A 23,282-nucleotide genomic window follows, 5' to 3' on the forward strand; every position below is an offset into this window, starting at 1 on the left:
GGAATCAAATAGAGACACATGCAGTGAAGCAAAAATTTCTATTACATATTGAAAAAAAAAACCCTCACCCTTCCTAAAATAAAAATAACCTAAGAGGAAGAGTATGCTTCAAACTACATTCAAATTCCATTATTTCTTACTTTGGTGGTGGATAGCATTTTCCTCATGGTTTCTTTGGAATCCTCTTGGCTCATTTAATTGCTGAGCATTCTTCAATCATTCACAGTTGATCAAGGTACAGAATGTGTTACTTTTTAGAATGTTCTGGTTCTGCTCACTTTCCTCTGCAACAGTTCATACAAGTCTCTATTAGAACTTCATTTATTTACCAATAAAATGCAACAGTTGGATGAGGTGATCAATAGCTTCCTTTGTAATTTAAATTCATTGATCCTCATAAAAGAGAAAGTGTTGACCAATGGAATTTGGGGATCAGAGATTTAGAACTAGAAATGAACCTTGTTGGGAGGCTAGGTGGCACAGTACCTTGGAGTCAGGAGTACCTGAGTTCAAATCTGGCCTCAGACACTTAATAATTACCTAGCTGTGTGGTCTTGGGCAAGCCACTTAATCCCATTTGCCTTACAAAAACCTAAAAATAAAAAAGAAATGAACCTTAGAGGTAATTGATTTATCTGGACTGATCCTAACCAAGGACTTATTTTGGAAAACCTCCAGAGGTCTTTTGTTGATTTCAGGTCTTGTAGACAGTAATCTGTAAAATATAAATTGTTAAAGAATCAGGTCCTTAGATACCAAATCTAGTCCTCTTCCTTTGATATCACATTTCCTAAGGAGGTTGTTATTTTTAGGGATTCTGTGGACCTCCTGGTGGCCCCTGAAATCCAATGAGAGTGGAGCAGTTAATTAAGATTAGTTTTTGGAATATAGACATATTTCCTCTGGTGTTAGTCTGTTGTTAGGCAACGCCATCAAAGTTGTGTGAGATAAATTTACCTACTGAATAGTAGTCAAATTCTTAGAAACTTTTTAAGTGAAATCCATATTGCAGAGAGGCCAGGCGTTCCCTCAGATATGGGCCAGCTGCGACATGAAGAAGCAAGGAAAAAGTTGAAAGCAACAAAGCCATCAGAAGTATCTGAAGGTCAGAATTTCTTTTTGCTGCATAATCTTTGTCCTCTAGCCATCAGAATTATTGTCACTGCACATTTGAAAGAAGATTCTTTGTACTTGCCATTCCCAATGTACCTTACCATAGCCAGATAATGATTAATAAGAATCATGGTCATGAAATAGATTCAAACAGTGCCTGCATTAGACTCTAGAAAGGAAAGGATTCCATTATATTGGAAAGTTTTGTATTTTTAAACCATAATCAAAGGCAAATATATTAGGTTATGAAATTTTTGGTTGAAGTTCCAGAATTTATGGCTGGTAATTGTCATTATAACCTATGTCTTATGGCCTCTTAGGAAGATCTAAGAGTCCTAAGCACCAGAGGGGAAAGCAGAGAGCCAGACACTAGGACAGACAGCATATTGAGTTAGATCTAAGAGAAGGAAGGAAGGAAGCCTTTCCAATAAGATAAAGTTCTGAAGATATAAATTAAAAGTCTCAATGAGAGAAGCTGCCAGTATTATTAGCATTTGTGGTTTGTTTTTAATTTTTTATACTTTATTAATTACATGAAAAGGAAAAAATTAGCATTCTTTTTTTTCTTTATATGTTCCATATTATCTCTTGCTTATCTTTACTTCTTGAGAAGTCAAGGAATCAAACAGAACAAACACTTGCAGGAATGCAAAGCATTTCAATGTTAGATATCTGGCAAAAAAAAACCCTAAGAACAAAAATAACAATAAAACAGGCACAGTATGCTTCCATTGAATTCCACACTCCTTTATTTCTCTATTTGGTGGTGGACAGAATTTTGCCTCATTGTTCCTTTAGAATCATTGTAGATTATTTTATTGCTGAGAATACCAAAGTCATTCATAATTAATCATGATACAGAGTGAGATTCTAGAATGTGTTGGTTCTATTCAGTTTCCTTTGTAACAGTTCACATGAGTTTCTATTAGAACCTCATTTTTTTACCTATTGTTAGGGATTGTTGTGTGTGGGAGCACTGTAAACCTTCATCACCTGGTGTCCTTGAGCACCAGAGTCTTGATTTACTAATTATCACTGGAGTGGGAGTGGATTAGAGACTGGAAAGGATATTTATGCACTTGTAGTTTGGCAAATAAATGTCTTTCCTTGTCTCCCACCCCTTCAATGCTTGCTTGGGGAAGGTTAAGGGAGTTCAGAAAGGGATTCAATGCCTATAAATGCAGAAGTTGGGTGAGGTGAATTATTTTGTAATTTGCATCCATTGATTATCATAAAGGAGAAAGTGATAACCAGTGTAATTTAAATACTTAGGATCTTGAGATCAGAGATTTAGGGCTACAAATGGTCCTGGGTGGTAATCTACCTGGATCTTATCCAACGACTTATTTGGGAGAACCTCCAAAGGTCCTTCATTGATTAAAGATCCTGGAGACAGTAATTAGTTAAATATAAATTGGTAAAGAACTCAGTTTCTCACATTCAAAATCTAGTTCTCCCCCTATGGCCTCAGGTTTTCTAAGTAGGTTGTGATGTTTGGGCATACTGTAGACTTCACAGTTACCCATGAAGTCTAATCATAGAAGTAGTTAATTAAGATTAATTATTGGGACAGAAGATATAGAAATATTTTCTTTGTTATGAGTTCCTTATTAGGTAACATCATAGAAGTTGTGTAGCATAGCTGTACTTCTTCACTAGTAGGCAAATCCTTAGAAAGTTTTTAAGTGAAATTCATATTACAGAAAGACCCAGAGCCCCCTTGGGTTTGGAAGAGCTGCAAATATGAAGAAGCAAGGAAAAAATTGAAAGAGACAAAGTCATCAGAAATATCTGAAGTTCAGAATTTCTTTTGACTGTAAATTCTTTGTCCCACAGCAATCAGGGATATTATATAATGACACAATTGAAAGGAGTAATAAACTCAGGTCCTCAGATTCCAAATCTATTTATCCTTCTATGGCATTAGATTATTTAAGGAGGTTGTGATTTTTGATGATGCTGTGGATCTCCTGATTGTCCATGAAGTCCAATTATAGAAGCAGTTAATTAAGATTAAATCTTGGGTCAGAAGATATAGACATATTTCCTTTGGTGTGAATTCGTTATTCGGTAACACCATAGAAGTTTTGTGGGATAACTTTATCTATTGAATATCAGGCAGATCCTTAGACACTTTTAAAGTGAAATTTAAATTACAGAGAAGTTCAGTGAGAGGAGTAGTTAATTAAGATTAGTTTTTAGGATAGAAGATACAGATATATTTCCTCTGGTCTTAGTCTGTTATTAGGCAATACCATCAAACTTGTGTGGGACAATTATACCTACTGAATAGTAGTCAAATTCTTAGAAAGATTTTAAGTGAAATTCGTATTATAGAGAGGCCAGAAGTTCCCTCAGATTTGGAACAGTGGTGACTTGAAGAAGCAAGGAAAAAGTTGAAAGCAATGAAAACATCAGAAGTATCTGGATGAAAGAATTTCTTTTTACTGTAAATTCTTTGTCCCATAGTAATCAGAGGTATTATTTAAACACATGTTTGAAAGTGGTTTCTTTGTACCTGCTACTCCAAATTATCCTTGCCATGGTTACATGGTGATTAATGGGAATCAACACTAATTGAATAAATTCAAACTTTGTATCTCTAGGAAGGAGAAGATTTCCTTCCATTGGGAAGCAATCTATTTTTTTTAAACCTCAATCAAAGGAAAGCATTTTGGGGTTTGAAAGTTTTGTTTCATATACCAGAATTTAAGGTTTTTCATTGTCCCTGTAGTCTATTTCTTTTGACCTCTTTGGAAGACAAAGAGAACTAGTCTGCAGGGAGGAAGACAAAGAGTTAAAACCTAGGTAGTTAGATGTGATGACTTAGATTCTTAGAGAGGACAGAGTTAAAGAAGGTAAAACTCTTTGTAAAAATATAAAGTTCTAAAGACATAAATAAAAAATATTAACAATTTAGGACAAGAAACATTTTTCAATACATGACAGAAGGTTGCAGGCTTATCATGTTATTTTTTGCTTTTAACTTTTGTTGTATTCATTTATTAGTAACGGGAAAAGAAAATATTTTAAAGTTCTTTCTTTTCTTGTGTATTCCCTATTCTCTCTTGGTTATCTCTACTTCTTGAGAAGTCAGGGAGTCAAATATAGAATATGTATGTGCACTGAAGCAAAACTAAGTTCAGTAGGATGGCCCCCCCCAAAAAAACCCAGTTCTAAGAACAAAAATAATCACAAAGCAGGCAAAATATGCTTCTATTGACTTTCATACTCCATTATTTCTCTTTTTAGTGGTGGATGGTATTTTGCCTCATGGATCCTATGAAATTCTCTTAGATGATTTTTTTTGCTGAGAATGTCTAAGTCATTCACAGTTGATCACAGTGCATAGAGACATTTTAGAATGTGCTAGTTTTCTTCAATTTATATTGCACCAGTACATACAAGTCTTTTACTACCTGAGTGTTTCACCTGTAAAATGAAGATGTTGGATGAGGTAATCACTTAGATTCTTTTGTAATTATTATCCATTGATCCTCATAAAAAAGTTCTTGGACAATGGAATTTAAATCCTTAGGATCTTGATATCAGAGATTTAGGGCTGGAAATTGAACTGGGAGGTAATTGATCCACCTACATTGATCCTATTCATGGACTTATTTGGGGAAACCTCCAGAGGTCATTCATGGCATCAAGATCTTGTAGACTGTTATCTGTAAAGTACAAATTGGTAAAGAACTCAGGTCTTCAGGGTCTAAAATCTATTCCTCCTCCTATAGCATCAGTTTTCCTAAGTAGGCTGTGATTTTGGGGGATGCTATGGGTCTCTTGAAAGTGCATAAGGATCAATCGTAGAAGCAAATAATTAAGTTTAATTGTTGGGACAGAAGATGTAGAAATATTTCCTCTCATGAATTTGTTATTAGGCTACTCTATAGAAGTTGTATGGGACAGCTAAATCTCTTGAATAGTAGGCATCCATGGAAAGTTTCTAAGTGAAATTCATATTATAGAGAGGCAAGAAGCCCCATCAGATTTGGAAAAGCTGCATCGTGAAGAAGCAAGGAAAGAGTTGAAAGAGACAAAGCCTTCAGAAGTATCTGAAGGTCAGATTTTCTTTCTTTTTTTCTTTTTTTAGGTTTTTTTGCAAGGCAATGGCATTAAGTGGTTTACCCAAGGCCACACAGCTAGGTAATTATTAAGTGTCTGAGGCTGGATTTGAACTCAGGTACTCCTGACTCCAGGGCTAGTGTTCTATCCATTGCACCACCTAGCCATCCCTCAGATTTTTCTTTTTACTGGATAGTCTTTGTCCCAGAGTAATCAGTGATATTATTTATCACACCTTTGTAGGGAGTTCCTTTGTACCTGCCACTACAAATCATCCTTACCATAGCTACATGGTGATTAAAAGGAATTGACCTAATTCAATAAGTCCCAAATTAGCCTGCATTACACTCCTTTTTTAGAAGGAGGGATTTCCCTTCCATTGGGAAATTGTCTGTTTTTGTACCTTAATCAAAGGAAATTATTTTGGTCCTTGAAATTTTTGTTTGAAGACCCAAAATTTAAGGTTTTTGATTGTCACTTTAGTCTATTTCTTGTGACCTCATGGGAAGACAAATTGCACTAGTCATGAGGGAGGAAAACAGAAAGCTCCTTGGGAGGGAAGCATAATGACCTAGATCCTAAAAAAAGACAGAGGGCTAAGAAGGCATAAAATCTAAGCAATAAAGTAATATTCTAAAGAGGTTAATGCAAAGTCTCAATACTTTAGCAGAAAGAAACATTTCTCAGTTCACGAAAACCGATGCCAGGCTTACCAGAAATTCTTTTTTTTGCTTTTAACTTTTCATTCATTTATTGATTACATGAAAAGGAAAAAAAAATAAAGTTCTTTCTTTCTCTTCTTGTATGTTTCCACCTCTCGCTTGGTGATCTCTGCTTCTTGAGAAGTCAAGGAATCAAACATAGAATATATACATCCTGTGAAGGAAAAGTTTCTATGTTAGGTATCTTGTTAAATAAAACATCCATCCTAAAAAACAAAAGTAATAACAAAACAGCCTACATGTGCTTCATTCAACTTTCACACATCATTCTTTTTCTTCTTTATTGGTGGATTGTATTTTCCCTTGTGGTTCCTTTGAAATCCTCTTGGATCATTTTATTGCTGAGGATACCTAAGCAATTCACCATTGAACACAATAAGGAAATAGTTACTTTTTAGAATGTGGTGGTTCTGCTCAATTTCCTTTGCAACAGTTCATACAAGTCTTTATTAGAACCTCATTTTCACCTGTAAAATGCAGAATTTGTATGAGGGTATCACTAGGGTTCTTTTCTAATTTAAATTCATTGATCTTCATAAAAGAGAAAATGTTGACCAGTGGAATTTATTTCCTTAGGATCTTGGGTTCAAAAATTAAGAGCTAGAAATTGATCTACCTAGATTGATCCTATCAATGGATTTATTTAGGGAAACCTCCAGAGGTCATTCATTGCTTGAAGGTCATGTAAACAGTAATCTACAAGTTCGTAAAGAAGTCAGGTAGTCAGATTCCAAAGTTATTTCTTTTCCTATTAAGATTTCCTATGTAATTTTCCTTTGAGGCATCAGATTTACTATGCAATTTGTGATTTGGGGGGATTCTGTGGGTCTCCTGGTGCCCCATGAAGACCAATCATAGAAGCAGATGAATAAGATTAATTGTTGAGACAGAAAGACAGCTACATATAAAAATTTTAAATGAAATTCTTATTACAGAGAGACCAGTAGCCCTCTCAGATTTGGAAAAACTGCATCATGGAGAAGCAAGGAAAAAGTTGAAAGAGAAAAAACCATCAGAATTTTCTGAAGGTCAGAATTTCTTTTTTCTGTAGTCCTTGTCCTATAATGATCAGAGATATTATTTCACAAATAAAAGGAGTTCTTTGTATCTCCAATTCATCCTTGCCATAGCTATGTGGTGATTAATGGAAATCATGCTTATTCAATAAATCCAAAATTATTCTGCATTACCCTCTCTTAGGAAGGAAAGGATTCCCTTCTATTGGGAAACAATCTAATTTTGTACCTTATTCAAAGGCAAGAATGTTGGGGTTTGAAATTTTTGTGTGAAATCCCAGAATTTAGGGCTTTTAATTGTCCCTTTAGTCAATTTCTTGTAGCCTCTTAGGAAGACAAAGAGAACAAGTCACAAGAAAAAGTATACCCTAGGGAAGGGAGGTATAATGATGTAGATTCTAAGAGAAGACAACCAGTTAAGAATGCAGGAAATCTAAGCATTAACGTTCTAAAGAGTTAAATGCAAATTCTTAACACTTTATTATAAGAAATATTTCTCAATTCATGAGAGAAGGTGCTAGGCTTGTGTGCACTTGTTTTTTTCTTTTAATTTTTCTTTTATTTATTAATTACATGAAAAGAAAAAAATTATTGTTCTTTCCTTTTTTCTTGTATGTTCCCCATTCACTGTTGTTTAAATCTAATATGGAATTAACATGTGCAGTGGAGCAAAAATTTCGCCCCCAAAATATCAGCATCCTAAAATCAAAAATAACAAAACAGGCAAAGTATCCTTCAATCAACTTTCACATTCCATTCTTTCTCTTTTTGATGGTGGATTGTATTTTGCCTTATGGTTCCTTTGGAATCCTCTTGGGCCATTTTATTGCTGAAGATACCTAAATCATTCATGGCTGATCCTAGGACAGAAATACTGACCTATTAGGATGTGTTGGTCTTGCTCAATTTTCTTTGCAACAGTTCACATGAGTCTTTATTAGAACCTCTTTGTTCACCTACAAAATGCAGAATTTGGATGAGGAGATTACTAAGGTTCCTTTGTAATTTAAATCCATTAATCATCATAAAAGAGAAAGTAATGGAATATATCCTTGGGATCTTGAGTTCAGGGCTAGAAATGAACCTGGGAGGTAACTGACCTACCTAGATTGATCCTATTCAAGGACTTATTTGGGGAAACTTCCAGGGGTCATTCACTGATTCAAGGTCTTGTAGGCAGTAATCTGATACAGATTCCTCATTTGGCATCAGATTTCCTAAGTAGATTTTGATGTTTGGGCATTCTGTGGACTTCCTTGTCCAATCATAGAAGCAGTTAATTAATATTAATTCTTGGGTCAGAAGATATAGAAATATTTCCTCTGTTGTGAGTTCCACAAGATTGAAGTTGTATGGGACAGCTGTTCCTCTTGAATATTAGGCAAACTTTTAGAAAGTCTTTCATTGAAATTCATATTATAGTGAGGCCAAAAGTCCCCTTGGTTTTGGAACAACAGCTACATGAAGAAGCAAGGAAGAAGTTTAAAGAGACAAAACCATCAGAAGTATCTGAAGGTCAGAATTTCTTTTTACTGTACAATCATTGTTCCATAGCAATCAGAATTATTGTGTCACTGCACCTTTGAAAGGAGATTCTTTATCCGACATTCCCTTTGATTCTTGCCATATACTGATGGTGATTAATGGGCATCATGATCATGAAATAATCCAAACAGTGCTTGCATTAAACTCTCTTGAAAGGAGAGGTTTCCCTTCTACTGGATAGCTTTCTATTTTTGAGCCTTAATCATAAAAGCAAGTATGTTGGAGTTTGAATTTTTATTTGAAATACCAGAATTTTAGGCAGATAATTTTCATTCTAGTCTATTGCTTATGACCTTAAGAAGACAAGAGTCCTAAGCACCAGTGAAAAAATCAGAGAGACAGACTCTCAGGAGGGAGCCATAATGTCCTAGATCTTAAGAGAAGACAAAGCCCTCAAGGCAGCAGAAAATCTTAGCCATAAGAAAAATGCAAAATCTTAACACTTTAGTACAAAAAACATTTCTCAATTCATGAGAGAAGGTGCCAAGCTTATCTAGCATTTTTTTTTGCCTTTAAGTTTTGTTTTTATTATATATTAATTTCCAGGAAAAGAAAGAAATTAACTTTCTTTTTTATTATATGTTTCTTTTTTTAATTTTTAAAGATTTTATTTATTTTGAGTTTTACAATTTTTCCCTTAATCTTACTTCCCTCCCCCCCCACTTCCCACGGAAGGCAATTTGTTGGTCTTTACATTGTTACCATGGTATACATTGATCCAAATTAAATGTGATGAGAGAAATCATATCCTTAAGGAAGAAACAAAGTATAAGTGATAACAAGATCAGACAATAAGATAGCAGGTTTTTTCTAAATTAAAAGTAATTGTCCTTGGTCTTTGTTCAAACTCCACAGTTCTTTCTCTGCATACAGATGGTATTCTCCATCGCAGACAGCCCCAAATTGTCCTTGATTGTTGCACTGATGGAACAAGCAAGTCCATCAAGGTTGATCATCACTCCTATGTTGCTGTTAGGGTGTACAGTGTTTTTCTGGTTCTGCTCATCTCACTCAGCATCAGTTCATGCAAATCCCTCCAAGCTTCCCTGAAATCCCGTCCCTCTTGGTTTCCTAAGAGAACAATAGTGTTCCATGACATACATATACCACAGTTTGCTAAGCCATTCCCCAACTGAAGGACATTCACTTGATTTCCAATTCTTTGCCACCACAAACAGGACTGCTATGAATACTTTTGTACAAGTGATGTTTTTACCCTTTCATCATCTCTTCAGGGTATAGACCGAGTAATGGTATTGCTGGGTCAAAGGGTATGCACATTTTTGTTGCCCTTTGGGCATGATTTAGAACTCTTAAGGCTTTGGGGAATCATCTATTCCAATCCCTCTTCGCTGTTGAAGGAATAGGACCAGAGAAGTTAGGAGCCAGGACCATTCTTCTCCCATTTGTTAGTCTTACTGAATACCTCCCTGGACTTGGTTCCAACATGTTCTAACAATGGGAGAAATAAGCCCTTTTCTGAGAAAAAGCACTGAGCTTTTCCTGAGCTAATCGATGATAGAACAGTAAGACCTCTACAGAGAGAATTAGGATTATGAGCCCTTGGGTCTCTCTCCAGACCAAACCTTTATTGATTTCTATGGGGCCCTTGACGCTGCCCAGTTGCTGGGTTTGATTAATGACCACTAGAGGGCAGTCTAAGAAGGGTGCTAGTAGAAAGGACCTCTGCATGACTATTGCCTTCATCTGTGGTTCTGGGTCAGCTGAACCCAGGAAAGTTTAAGAGATGGGAAAACTTCAGTAACTTCTTCCACCCTTATCACCACAGCCCTACTTTTCTTCAAAGGAGTATCTCCTTTGTTCCATTCCCTCAGCCACTGACTATGGAACTCATCAACTATCTGCTAATGAGTTCCCGATAGGAACATTCTGATTAAGATGAATTAGTGACAGAAGATACCATGCCCTAGCCCAAAGTTGTCCCAAAATGTTGCCCAAGGACTCAGCCTATCTGTAAGTTTTGGGTTAAGGGAACTCCCCTTGGGACTCCCACCTATCCTAGCTAGAATTCCTTTCTTTTTTTTTTTGATTCTTTTTTTAAATTTATTTTTTATTCTCATTTTGTACAAATGTTTTTTTTACATTAATAAAATATACTTGTTTACAAGTAAACAAAATACCCCTCCCCCCATGAATATAGATAGACTTGTTTGGGTGAACAAGTAAAGGGTAGAGAAAAAAATTAAAATTAAAAAAACAATTGCAATAATTGTAGGTATGGCCAGGTGGCGCAATGGACGAAGCACAAGCCCTGGAGCCACGAGCACCCAAGTCCAAATCCAGCCTCGTAAACCCAATAATCACCCAGCCATGTGACATGCAAGCCACCCGATCCCCACTGCCCTGCAACCCCCCCCCCCAAAAAAAGAAAAAAAAAGACCCAAAATAAAATAAAATAGTACTAATAGTAGGGGTGGTTGGGTGGCAGACAGAGCATTGGCCCTTGAACCAGGAGCACCTGGGTCTGAATCTGGCCCCAGACACCCAAAGATCACCCTGTTATGTGGCCCCAGGCAGGCCACCCAGCCCCACTTGCCCTGCACCCTCCCCCAAATAATAATAACAAAAAATGTGCTTCAGTCTTTGTTCCAACACCATCAACTCTGTTGTGAGTGGATCACATTCTTTATGATAAGTCCATCACAAAAGTTACTTTCATATTTTTCCAACGTTGCCATTGCTGATCACAACTCCCTCCTTTCTTATTTCTCCACTACCATGTACTATATTTTCTCTCTCCTTTCACTCTGACTCTGCTGTAGGGTCACTGAGTGGTGCAGCAGACAGATCCCTGGTCCTGGGGCCAAGAAGCCCTGAGCCCCCATACCACCCCTTAGGCCCAGAAGCCACCTGGCCCTATGGTCCTGGGCAGGCCTTCCAATCCCAGCCCCTTGCAAGAAGTAAAAAAGAAAATGTGTTATATCTGACCACTCTCCCCCCCCCACCATGGTCCATCCTCTCCTCCTTTATTCACATCCCCACCCCTTCCCCCTGCTCCCCCCCTCCTTCTTACTCCAGTTGTCTATACCCCATTGAGTATATTTGCTGTTTCCTCTCCTAGCCATCTCTGATGAGAGCAAAGGTTCCCTCATTCCCCCTTGCCTCCGCCCTTCCCTATCATTGCAATAGCTCATTGTAATAAAAAAAAAATCTCATGTGAAATATCTTGGAATATTCCCCCTTTCCTTTTTCTTTCTCCCATTCCATTTCCCTTTTTTTCCTATTGACTCCATTTTTATACCATATTTTATCTTCGAATTCAGCTTTTTCCTGTGCTTCAACTATAAAAGCTTCCTCTACCTGCTCTATTAACTGAGATGGTTCATATGAATATTATCAGTATCATTTTTTCTATACATGCAGTTCATCCTCATTAAGTCCCTCATATTTCCCCCCCCCTCCTCCAATCTCCATGCTTCACCTGAGTCCTGTATCTGAAGATCAAACCTTCTGTTCAGCTCTGACCATTCCAAAAAGAACCTTTGAAATTCTCCTGGTTCATTGAAAGTCCATCTTTTTCCCTGGAAGAGGACATTCAGCCTTGCTGGGTAGTTCATTCTTGGCTGCATCCTAAGCTCTTTTGCCTTCCGGTATATTGTATTCCAGGCCCTAAGAGCTTCCAATGTAGTTGCTGCTAAGTCCTATGTGATCCTGATTGCAGCTCCACGGTATTTGAACTGTGTCCTTCTGGCTGCTTGTAATATTTTCTCTTTGACTTGGGAGTTCTGGAACTTGGCTATAACATTCCTGGGGGTTGGTTTTTTGGGATCTCTTTCTCGGGGGGATCAGTGGATTCTCTCCATTTCTATCTTGCCCTCTGCCTCTTGAATATCAGGGCAATTTTCCTGTAGTAATTCTTTGAAAATGATGTCAAGGCTCTTTTCCTGATCATGACTTTCAGGTATTCCAATAATTTTCAAATTATCTTTTCTAAGTCTGTTTTCCATATCAGTTGTTTTTTCAATGAGATATTTCACATTTTCTTCTAATTTTTCATTTTTTTGGTTTTGAAGTATTGATTCCTGATTTCTGGTAAATTCATCAATCTCCCTGAATTCTATTCTTTGTCTGAAGGATTTGTTCTCCTCAGAGAGTTTTCTTATCTCTTTTTCCATCTGGCCAATTTTGCTTTTTCAAGAATTCTCCTCAATAACGTTTTGAACTGTTTTATCCATTTGACCTAAGCTGGTTTTTAGCAGGCTATTTTCTTCAGCATTTTTTTGGATTTCCTTGACTAAGCTGCTAAATTCATTTTCATGTTTTTCCTGCATCTCTCTCCTTTCTTTTCCCAGTTTTTCTTCCAACTCCCTCATTCGATTTTCAGTCTTTTTTGAGCTCTATCATAGCCTGAGCCCAATTTCTGTTTCTCTTGGAGTCTTTAGATGCAGGAGCTTGTGCTTCCTCATCTTCAGACTGAGTATTTTGATCCTTCTTGGGCTCATTTGCAAAATATTTCTCAATGGTCTTCCTCTTGGTTCTTTGCTTGTTCATTTTCCCAGCCTAAGCCTGTTTTTTGGGGTGCTTCCTGAGCTTTTGGGACACTCCCACAAGGGTCTCAGTGTGTGAGGTTCTGTCCTCCCTCCTGGTCTGTGAATGACCATAAGCACCCCACTCTGCAACGGGACTGAGGTGGGGGGGGTTCTGCTGTTCTATGGGGGGCCTAGAGTGGGATCAGGATCTGAATGTGGTCAGAGCCCCAGAGTCTTTTTCCAGGGGCAGAGGACAGAGCTCAGCAGTCTCTCTCTCTTCACTCCCCTCCCTCAGCTCAATAGGCTCATGCCCTGGGGGCTCCTGCTTACAGGCTCTGCCTGCTTCTGTTTCTGGGTCCAGGCTGCCGAAAGACCAAGCTGCTTGCTGTGTGCCCTGAGGGCTGGGCTCCACGTGCTCACTCTGGCAGAGGTCCCCCTGCTGTTCCCCCACTTTGTGCCAGTGTTCCCCGGGGTGCAGCTCAGGAGACTCCCCTACTGCTGTGAGCCACAGCTCCCAGCGCCCTGGGGCTGCCTCCGGGAGGCTGAAGTTCTTTGGCTCTGGCGGGCCACCCCTCTGACCCCGGGGAGCAGAGCCTTTCTGCTCTTTTCCAGGTTACCTTGAGTAGGAGAACTGCCTCACTGGGTCCCTTTGTGGGTTCTGTCTCTCGAAAGTCCTTAGTTTATGAGTTTTTATCAGAGAGCTCCTTAGACTCATCCCTTCATGTTGCCATCTTGGCTCCACCCCCTATTATATGTTTCTTGTATGTTTCCTATTCTCTCTTCCTTGAGAAGTCAAGGAATCAAGTATAGAGCATACACATGTAGTGAAGCAAATTTTTTTTTGTTAGGTATCTTGCCAAACAAAAAAACCCTATCTACAGGGGCGGCTAGGTGGTGTAGTGGGGAGGCTAGGTGGCGTAGTGGATAAAGCACCGGCCTTGGAGTCTGGAGTACTTGGGTTCAAATCCAGTCTCAGACACTTAATAATTACCTAGCTGTGTGGCCTTTGGCAAGTCACTTAACCCCATTTGCCTTGCAAAAACCTAAAACAACAACAACAAAAAAAAACCTATCTGCAATAAAATAAAAAAAATAACAAAAACGGCAAAGTATGTTTCAATTGACTTTCATGTTCTATTCTTTCTCTCTTTTGGTGGTGGATTGTATTCCCCCCCCCCGGATTATTTGGAATTCTTTTGGGTCATTTTATTGCTGAGGATACCTAAATCATTCACTGTTGATCATAGGACAGAAATAGTGACCTTAGGATGTGTTGGTTCTGCTCAAATTCATTTGCTAGTGTTCTCATGAGGCTCTATTAGAACCTCGTTTTTTCACCTGTAAAATGAAGAAGTTAGATAAGGGGCTCACTAGAATTCCTTTGTAATATAAATCCATTGATCCTCATAAAAGAGAAAGTGTTGATAAGTGGTGTTTATATCCTTAGGATCTTGGAATCAGAGATGAAGCGCTAGAAATGAATCAACCTAGATTGATCCTATTGAAGGACTTATGTGGGGAAATTTCCAGAGATAATTCATTGATTCAAGGTCTTATAGACAGTAATTCATAAAATGCAAATTGGTAAAGAATCAAGTCCTCAGATTCCAAATATAATCCTCCTTCTATTTATCAAGTTTCCTAAATTATTGTTTCTGAGTTTTGGAGATGCTTTGGATCTCTTGGTGACCCATGAAAGTATGGAGCATGGGAGAAAATAATAGGAGCAGTGAAGTAAGGTTAGTTCTTGGGACAGAAGATATAGAAAGATTTCCTCTGGTGTTAGTCCCTTATTAGACAATGTGATATAAGTTGTGTGGGACAGTTACATACCTTTTGAATAGTAGTCAAATCCTTAGAAAGATTTTACATGAAATTCATATTACAGAGAGGCCAGGAGTACCTTTGGATTTGGAACAGCTGCAATGTGAAGAAGCAAGGAAAAAGTTGAAAGAACCATCAGAAATATCTGAAGTTCAGATTTTCTTTTAACTTTATATAGTCTTTGTCCTATGGCAGCCAGAGATATTATTTAATACCTTTTTAAATATTTAATATTTATTTATTCTCATTTTGTACAAATAAGTTTTTTATACATTAATAAAATATTCTTGTTTAAGAGTAAAGAAAATACCCCCTACACCCAAAAATATAGACTTGTTGAGTGATAAAATAAAGGGGAGAGAAAAAAATTAAAATAAAAAAAAGAATAGTAATAATTGTAGGTATGGCCAGGTGGCACAATGGATGGAGCACCAGCCCTGGAGCCAGGAGCACCTGAGCCCATATCCAGCCCCATACACCCAACAATCACTCAGCCGTGTGACATACAAGCCACCCCAACCCCAATGCCCTGCAAAAACCAAAAAAAGGGAAAAAAGACCCCTCCAAAATAAAATAGTAATAATAGTAGGGGTGGCTGGGTGGCGGACAGAGCATTGGCCCCTGAACCAGGAGCACTTGGGTCCAAATTTGGCCTCAGACACCCAACGATCACCCTGCTATGCGGCCCCAGGCAGGCCACCCAGCCCCATTTGCCCTGCACCCCCCAAAAAATAATAATAGTAAAAATCTGCTTCAGTCTTTGTTCAAACACCAACAACTCTGTCACAGGTGGATCACATTCTTTATGATAAGTCTATCACAAAAGTTACTTCCATATTTTTCCACCATTGCCATTGCTGATTGTAACTCCCTCTTTTCGTATTTCTCCACTACCATGTAGTATATTTTCTCTCTCCTTTCATTCTGACTCTGCTGTAGGGTCGCTGAGTGGCACAGCAGACAGATCCCTGGTCCTGGGGCCAAGAGGCCCTGAGCCCCTCTACCACCCCTTAGGCCCAGCATCCACCTGGCTCTGTGGTCCTGGACAGGCCATCCAATCCCAGCCCCTTGAAAGAAGTAAAAAAGAAAATGTGTTATATCTGACCACTCTCCCCCCCATGGTCCATCCTTTCCTCCATTACTCACATTTCCCCCTTCCCCCTGTTCCCCCCACTTCTTACTCCAGATGCCTATACCCCATTGAGTATATATACTGTTTCCTCTCCTAGCCACCTCTGATGAGAGTGAAGATTCCCTCATTCCCCCTTGCCTTTCCCCCTTCCATATCATTGCAATAGCTCATTGTAATAAAGAAAAATCTTATTATATGAAATATCTTGGCTTATTCCCCCTTCTCCTTTTTCTTTCTCCCATTACATTTCCCTTTTTTTCTATTGACTCCATTTTTACACCATATTTTATCTTCAAATTCAGCTTTCTCCTGTGCTTCAACTATAAAAGCTTCCTCTACCTGCTCTATTAACTGAGATGGTTCATATGAATATTATCAGTATCATTTTTCTATACATGCAGTTCATCCTCATTAAGTCCCTCATATTTCCCCCCTCTCCTCCAATCTCCATGCTTCACCTGAGTCCTGTATCTGAAGATCAAACCTTATGTTCAGCTCTGTCCATTCCAAAAGGAAATTTTGAAATTACCCTGGTTCATTGAAAATCCATCTTTTTCCCTGGAAGAGGACATTCAGCCTTGCTGGGTAGTTGATTCTCGGTGGCATTCCAAGCTCTTTTGTCTTCCGCTATTATATTCCAAGCCCTATGAGCTTTTTTTTATTGTTTTTTGCAAGGCAAATGGGGTTAAGTGGCTTACCCAGAGCCACACAGCTAGGTTATTATTAAGTGTCTGAGACCGGATTTGAACCCAGGTAATCCTGACTCCAAGGCCGGTGCTTTATCCACTATGCCACCTAGCCGCCCCACCCTATGAACTTTTAATGTAGTTGCTGCTAAGTCCTGTGTGATCCTGACTAAAGTTCCACGATATTTGAATTGTGTCCTTCTGGCTGCTTGTAATATTTTCTTTTTGACTTGGGAGTTCTGGAATTTGGCTATAATATTCCTAGGGGTTGTTTTTTTGGGATCTCTTTCTTGGGGGGATCAGTGGATTCTCTCTATTTCTATTTTGCCCTCTGCTTCTAGGTTATCAGGGCAGTTTTCCTGTAGTAATTCTTTGAAAATGTCAAGGCTCTTTTCCTGATCATGACTTTCAGGTATTCCAATAATTTTAAAATTATCTTTCCTAAATCTGTTTTCCATATCAGTTGTTTTTTCAATGAGATGTTTCACATTTTCTTCTAATTTTTCATTGTTTTTTGTAAATTCTTGTAAATTCATCAATCTCCCTGAGTTCTATTCTTTGTCTGAAGGATTTGTTTTCCTCAGAGAGTTTTCTTATCTCTTTGTCCATCTGACCAATTTTGCTTTTTAAAGGAATCTTCTGCTCAATAACTTTTTGAACTGTTTTATCCATTTGACCTAAGCTGGTTTTTTAAGCATGCTATTTTCTTCAGCATTTTTTGGATTTCCTTGATTAGGCTGCTGACTTCATTTTCATGTTTTTCCTGCATCTCTCTCATTTCTTTCCAAATTTTTCTTCTAACTCCCTCATTTGATTTTCAAAGTCTTTTTTGAGCTCTATCATAGCCTGATCCCAGTTTCTGTTTTTCTTAGAGTCTTTCGATATAGGAGCTTGTGCTTCCTCATCTTCAGACTGAGTATATTGATCCTTCTTGGGATCATAGATAATGTATTTCTCAATGGTGTTCCTCTTTTTTCTCTGCTTGCTTATTTTCCCAGCCTAAGCCTGTTTTGGTGGTGCTTCCTGAGCTTTTGGGACACTCCCACAAGGGTCTCAGTGTGTGAGGCTCTGTCCTCCCTCCTGGTCTGTGAATGACCGTATGCACCCTTCTCTGCTATGGGGCTGAGGTGGAGTGGGCCCCTGCTGTTCTATGGGGGAGCCTAGACTGTGATCAGGATCTGAATGTGTTCAGAGCCCCAGAGTCCTGTTCCAGGGGCTGAGGACAGAGCAAGGCAGTCTCTCTCTTCACTCCTCTCCCTAGGTTCTATGGGCTCATGCTCTGGGGGCTCCTGCTTATGGGCTCTGCCTGCTTATGTTTTTCTGGACCTGGAATGCAGTGGCCACACTGCTCGCTGTGTGCCCTGAGGGCTGGACTTCACATGCTCCCTCTGGCAGAGGTCCCCTGCTGTTCCCCAAATTTGTGCCAGGTGCTCCCTGGGGCGTAGCTCAGGATACTCCCCTGCTGCTTTGAGCAGGGGCTCCTAGCACCCTGGGGCTGGCTATGGGAGGCTGAAGTTCTTTTGCTCTGGCAGGCCACCCCTCTGGTGGGCCGCCCCTCCAACCCCAGGGAGCAGATCCTTTCTGCTCTTTTCCAAGTTACCTTGAGTAGGAGAGCTGCCTTACTGGGTCCATCTGTGGGTTCTGTCTCTCAAAAATTTAGTTAAAGTCCTTAGTTTTGAAGATTTATGAGAGAGCACCTAAGACAGGATCCGCTCTTGTCAGTATCTTGGCTCTGCCCCCTTTACTACACTTTTGAAACAATTCCTTTGTATCTGCTACTCCAACTAATCCTTTCATAGCTACTTTGTGATTAATGGGAATCATGATAATTCAATAAATCCAAAGACTAGCCTGCATTACACTCTCTAGGAAGGAGAAGATTCCCTTCCATCGGGAAACATTCTATTTTCATACCTTATTCAGACACAAGTATGTTAGGGTTTGAATTTATTCTGAAGTCTAAGAATTTAAGTTTTTTTAAAAAACATAATCCCTTTAAGTCTATTTCTTTTTGCAAGAAAAAGAGAACTAGCTATAAGGGAGGAAGGCAGAAAGCTATACCATAGGGAGGGAAGTGTAATGACCTATTCTTTAAGAGAAGACAGAGAGCAAAGATGGCAGGAAATCTCAAGAATAAAGTAAAGTTCAAAAGACTTAAGCCTAAAGTCTCAACACTTTAGTACAAAAAATATTCCTCAATTCATGAGAGAAGGTGCCAAGCTTCTCAGCAATTACTTTTTAATTTTTTTATTTATTTATAAAATACACAAAATGAAAAATTGTATCATTCTTTCCTTTTTACTTTTCTGTTCTTCATTCACTCTTGCTTAAATCTAGTATGGAATATACATGTGAGTGAAGCACAAATTTCTATGTTAGACATCTTGACCAAAAAAAATCCCCTATCCCTAAAATAAAAAATAATAATGAAAAGTGGCAAAGAATGTTTCAATTGCATTTAATAATGTATTCTTTCTCTCATTGGTGGTGGATTGTATTTTGCCTTATGCTTCCTTTGGAATCTTGTTGGGTCATTTTATTACTGAGAATTCATCAGCTTTTCACATTTGATCATGGCAGACAATTTCAGTTACTTTTTAGAATGCTCTGAATTCTGCTCATTTCACTTTACAAAAGTTCATACATATTTCTAATGGAACCTTATTTTTTCACTTAAAATATACAAGTTGGATGAGGTGATCACCAAGGTTCCCTTGCAAACTAAATCCATTGATCCTCATAAAAGAGACAGTGCTGACCAGTAGAATTTTGGCATCAGAGATTTAGGGTTAGAAATGGATTTTGGTGGCATTTGAATTACTTGGACTGATCTTGTCAAAGGACTTATATTGTGAAACATCTAGAGGTCATTCATTGATTCAAGGTCTTGTAGACAGTATTATATAAAATCCAAATTGGTAAAGATTCAGATCCTCAAATTCCAAATCTTGTCCTTCTCTTATTGTATCAGATTTTCTAGGTTGATTGTGAATTTTCAGAATTCTCTACCTCCTCATGGTGACCCATTGAAGTGAAATCATGGATGCAGTGAAGTAAGATTAGTTCTTTGGACAGAAGATATAGACATATTTCCTCTGGTGTTAGTTAGTCTCTTATTAGACAATATAATTTAAGTGGTGTGGGACAGCTATATCTTTTCAATAGTAGTTACATCCTTCAAAAATTTTTAAATGAAATTTATATTACAGAGAGGCCAGGAGTTCATGTGGATTTGGAACAACTGCAACATGAAGAAGCAAGGAAACAGTTGAAAGAGACAAAACCATCAGAAGCATTTGAAGGTCAGAATTTCTTTTTGCAGTAAATTCTTTGTCCCATAGCAATCAGAAATATTAATCACTCCTTTGAGAGGTGTTTCTTTGTATCTTATATTCCAAATCATCCTTGCCATAGCAACATGGTGATAAATGAGAATCATGCAAATTTAATAAATCCAAACTTTGCCTAAGAAGGAGAGAATTCCTATTGTTTGGGAAACAAACTATTTTTTTCTTTTACCTTAATAGCAAGCATTGTAGGGTTTGAAATATCAGGATTTAATGTTTTTCATTGTCCCTTTAGTCTGTTTTTTTGTGGCCTCTTTGGAAGACAAAGAGAACAGGCCCCCAGGGAGAAGGCAAAGGGCTACACACTAGGGAGGTAGGTGTGATGACCTAGATTCTAAGACAAGAAATAGAATTAAGAAGGTAGGAAGCCATAGCTTCTAAAGACATAAGTGCAATGTCTTAAGACTTTGGTACAATATACATTTCTCAATTCATGACAGATTGTGTCAAGCTTTAATTTTTGTTGTATTTATTTATTAATTACAGGAAAAGAAAATATTTTAAATTTCTTTTTTTCCTTGTGTGTTCTCTATTCTGTCTTGGTTATCTCTGCTTCCTGAGAAGTCAAGGAATGAAAGAGAGGATATACATGTGCTGTAAAGCAAAAATATCTATGTTAGGTATTATGTCAAAAAACACCCGTTTTAAAAGAGAAATAATAACAAAGCAGGCAAACTATGCTTCAATGGACTTTCATACTCCATATTCTATCTTTGGTGGTGCATAGTATTTTGCCTCCTGGTTCCTTTGGAATCCTCTTGAATAATTTTTTTTTACTGAGAATACCTTAGTCATTCACAGTTGATCACAGTGCATAGTGACATTTTAGAATATAATAGTTTTGTTCAATTTACTTTGAAACAGTTCTTCCAAGTCTTTATTAGAACCTGAGTTTTTCCACCTGTAAAGTGCAGATGTTGGTGAATTGAACACTTGGATTCTTTTGCAATTAAAATCCATTGATCCTCATCAAAGAGAAAGTGTTGACCAGTGGAATCTAAATCCTTAGGATCTTGGTATCAGAGATTTAGGGCAGGAGATTGACCTGGGAGGTAATTGATCTACCTTGACTAAGCCTGTCTATGGACTTTTTTGGGGAAACCCCCAGAGGTTGCATCAAGTTCTTGGAGGTAGTATTCTGTAATGTACAAATTTGTAAAGAAGTCAGGTAATCCGACTTCAAATCTATTTTGCCTCCTACTGCATCAGTTTTCCTAAGTAATTTGTGATTTTGGAGATGCTATGGATCTCTGGTGGCCCTTGAAAACCATTCATAGAAGCTGATAATTAAGATTAATTGTTGACATAGAAGACATAGAAATACGTCCTCTGGTGTGAGTCCATTATTAGAGTACATTATAGGAGTTGTGTGGGACAGCTATGCCTATTGCATAGTAGGCAGATTCATAGAATGTTTCTAAGTGAAATTTATTTTTCAGAGAGGCCAGGAGTCCGCTTGGATTTGGAAAAGCTGCATCACGAAGAAGCAAGGAAAAAGCTGAAAGAGACAAAACCATCAGAAGTATCCAAAGGTCAGATTTTCTTTTTATTGTCCGATAGTTGTCCCATAGCACTAAGAGATATTATTTAACAAAGCTTTTAAATGAGTTACCTTGTACCTGTTTTTCCAAATCATTCTTGCCATAGCTAAGTGGTACGTAATTGGAATCAGGCTTATTCAATAAATCCAAAATTAGTCTGCATTTCACTATCAAGGAAGGAGAGAATTCCCTTCCATGGGGAAATAATATATTTTTGTGCTTTATTGAAAGGAGTATATGTTGAGATTTGAAACTTTTGCTTGATGTCTCAGAACTTAAGGTTTTCATTATCCCTTTGGTCTATTTCTTGTGGCCTCTTAGGCAAAGAGAACTTACCATAAAGGGAGACAGATGGAAAACTGAACCCTAGGAAGGAATGTTGAATGAGCTAGATCCTGAGATAAGACAGAGAGCTAAGAGGGGAGGCAATCTAAGCAATAAACTTCTCAAGACTCAAATGCAAAGTCTCAACACTTAGGACAAGAAATCTTTCTAAATTCATGAGAGAAGCTGCCAGGCCTATCAGCAATTGCATTTTGCTTTTTCATTTTTCTTTTCTTTATTTATAATTTACATGAAAGAAAAATTTTATCTCTATTTTCTTTTTTTATTATGTTCCCCATTCACTCTTGCTTGAGTCATTTATAGAATATACACGTGCAGTGAAGTAAAAATTTCTTGCTAAAAATCAACCATCCTAAAATCAAAAAAATAAGAAAAGAGGAAAAATATGCTTCATTTGACATTTAAAGTCAATTCTTTCTCTGTTTGGATTATATTTTGCCTTTGGAATTGTCTTGGATTTTTTTTGTTGCTGAGGATACCTAAATAATTCACAGGTGATCATAGTATAGAAATAGTGACCTTTTAGAGTGTGTTGGTTTTGTTCAATTTCCTTTGCTATTAGAACCTCATTTTTTTCACCAGTGAAATGCAGAATTTGGATGAGGTTCCCTTCTATTTTAAATCTACTGAGCATCATAAAAGAGAAAATGTTGACCAGTGGAAATTATATCCTTAGGATCTTGGGTTCAGAGATAAAGGGCTAAAAACGAACATAGGAGGTAAACTGATCAGCTTAGATTGGCCTTATCCAAGGACCTATTCTTTTTTTTATAAATTAATTTTTATTAAAGATACTATTTGAGTTTTACAATCCCCCCCCATCTTACTTCCCCCCCCCCCCACGGAAAGCAATCTGTCAGTCTTTACTTTGTTTCCATGTTGTACCTTGATCCAATTTGCGTGTGATGAGAGAGAAATCATATCCTTAGAGAAGAGACAAGAATTGTAAGAGGTAACCAGATCAGACAATAAGATATCTGTTTTTTTCTAAATGAGAGGGAATAGTCCTTGAACTTTGTTCAAACTCCACATTTCCTAAACTGGATACAGATGGCACTCTCCTTTGCAGACAGCCCAAAATTGCTCCCGATTGTTGCACTGATAGAATGAGCAAGTCCTTCAAGGTTGATCATCACTCCCATGTTGCTCTTAGGGTATACAGTGTTTTTCTGGTTCTGCTCATCAAACTCAGCATCAGTTCATGCAAATCCCTCCAGGCTTCCCTGAAATCCCATCCCTCCTGGTTTCTAACAGAACAATAGTATTCCATGACATACATATACCACAGTTTGCTAAGCCATTCCACAACTGAAAGACATTTACTTGATTTCCAATTCTTTGCCACCACAAACAGGGCTGCTATAAATATTTTTGTACAAGTAATGTTTTTACCCTTTTCCTTCATCTCTTCAGGATATAGACCCAGTAGTGGTATTGCTGGGTCAAAGGG

The 23,282-nt window shown here is 38.0% G+C and overlaps 1 protein-coding gene across 8 annotated transcripts in view; it reads left to right on the forward strand.

The window, feature by feature from the left end:
* The window catches only part of LOC141514006 (uncharacterized), a 247,533-nt gene that overhangs the window by 156,286 nt on the left and 67,965 nt on the right, over positions 1 to 23,282 (forward strand). For 6 of the 8 annotated variants that reach the window (XM_074224410.1, XM_074224416.1, XM_074224415.1 and 3 more), the window contains 5 exons: positions 1,013 to 1,105; positions 5,088 to 5,180; positions 6,842 to 6,934; positions 19,809 to 19,901; positions 21,386 to 21,478. In XM_074224410.1, the coding sequence (XP_074080511.1) occupies positions 1,013 to 1,105; positions 5,088 to 5,180; positions 6,842 to 6,934; positions 19,809 to 19,901; positions 21,386 to 21,478 (465 nt within the window). The remainder of the gene's footprint in view (positions 1 to 1,012; positions 1,106 to 5,087; positions 5,181 to 6,841; positions 6,935 to 19,808; positions 19,902 to 21,385; positions 21,479 to 23,282) is intronic. The other 2 variants (XM_074224414.1, XM_074224417.1) reach the window with 2 other exon arrangements.

The sequence above is a fragment of the Macrotis lagotis genome, chromosome 2 (genome assembly GCF_037893015.1).
Source record: "Macrotis lagotis isolate mMagLag1 chromosome 2, bilby.v1.9.chrom.fasta, whole genome shotgun sequence".
Classification (NCBI taxonomy): domain Eukaryota; kingdom Metazoa; phylum Chordata; class Mammalia; order Peramelemorphia; family Peramelidae; genus Macrotis; species Macrotis lagotis.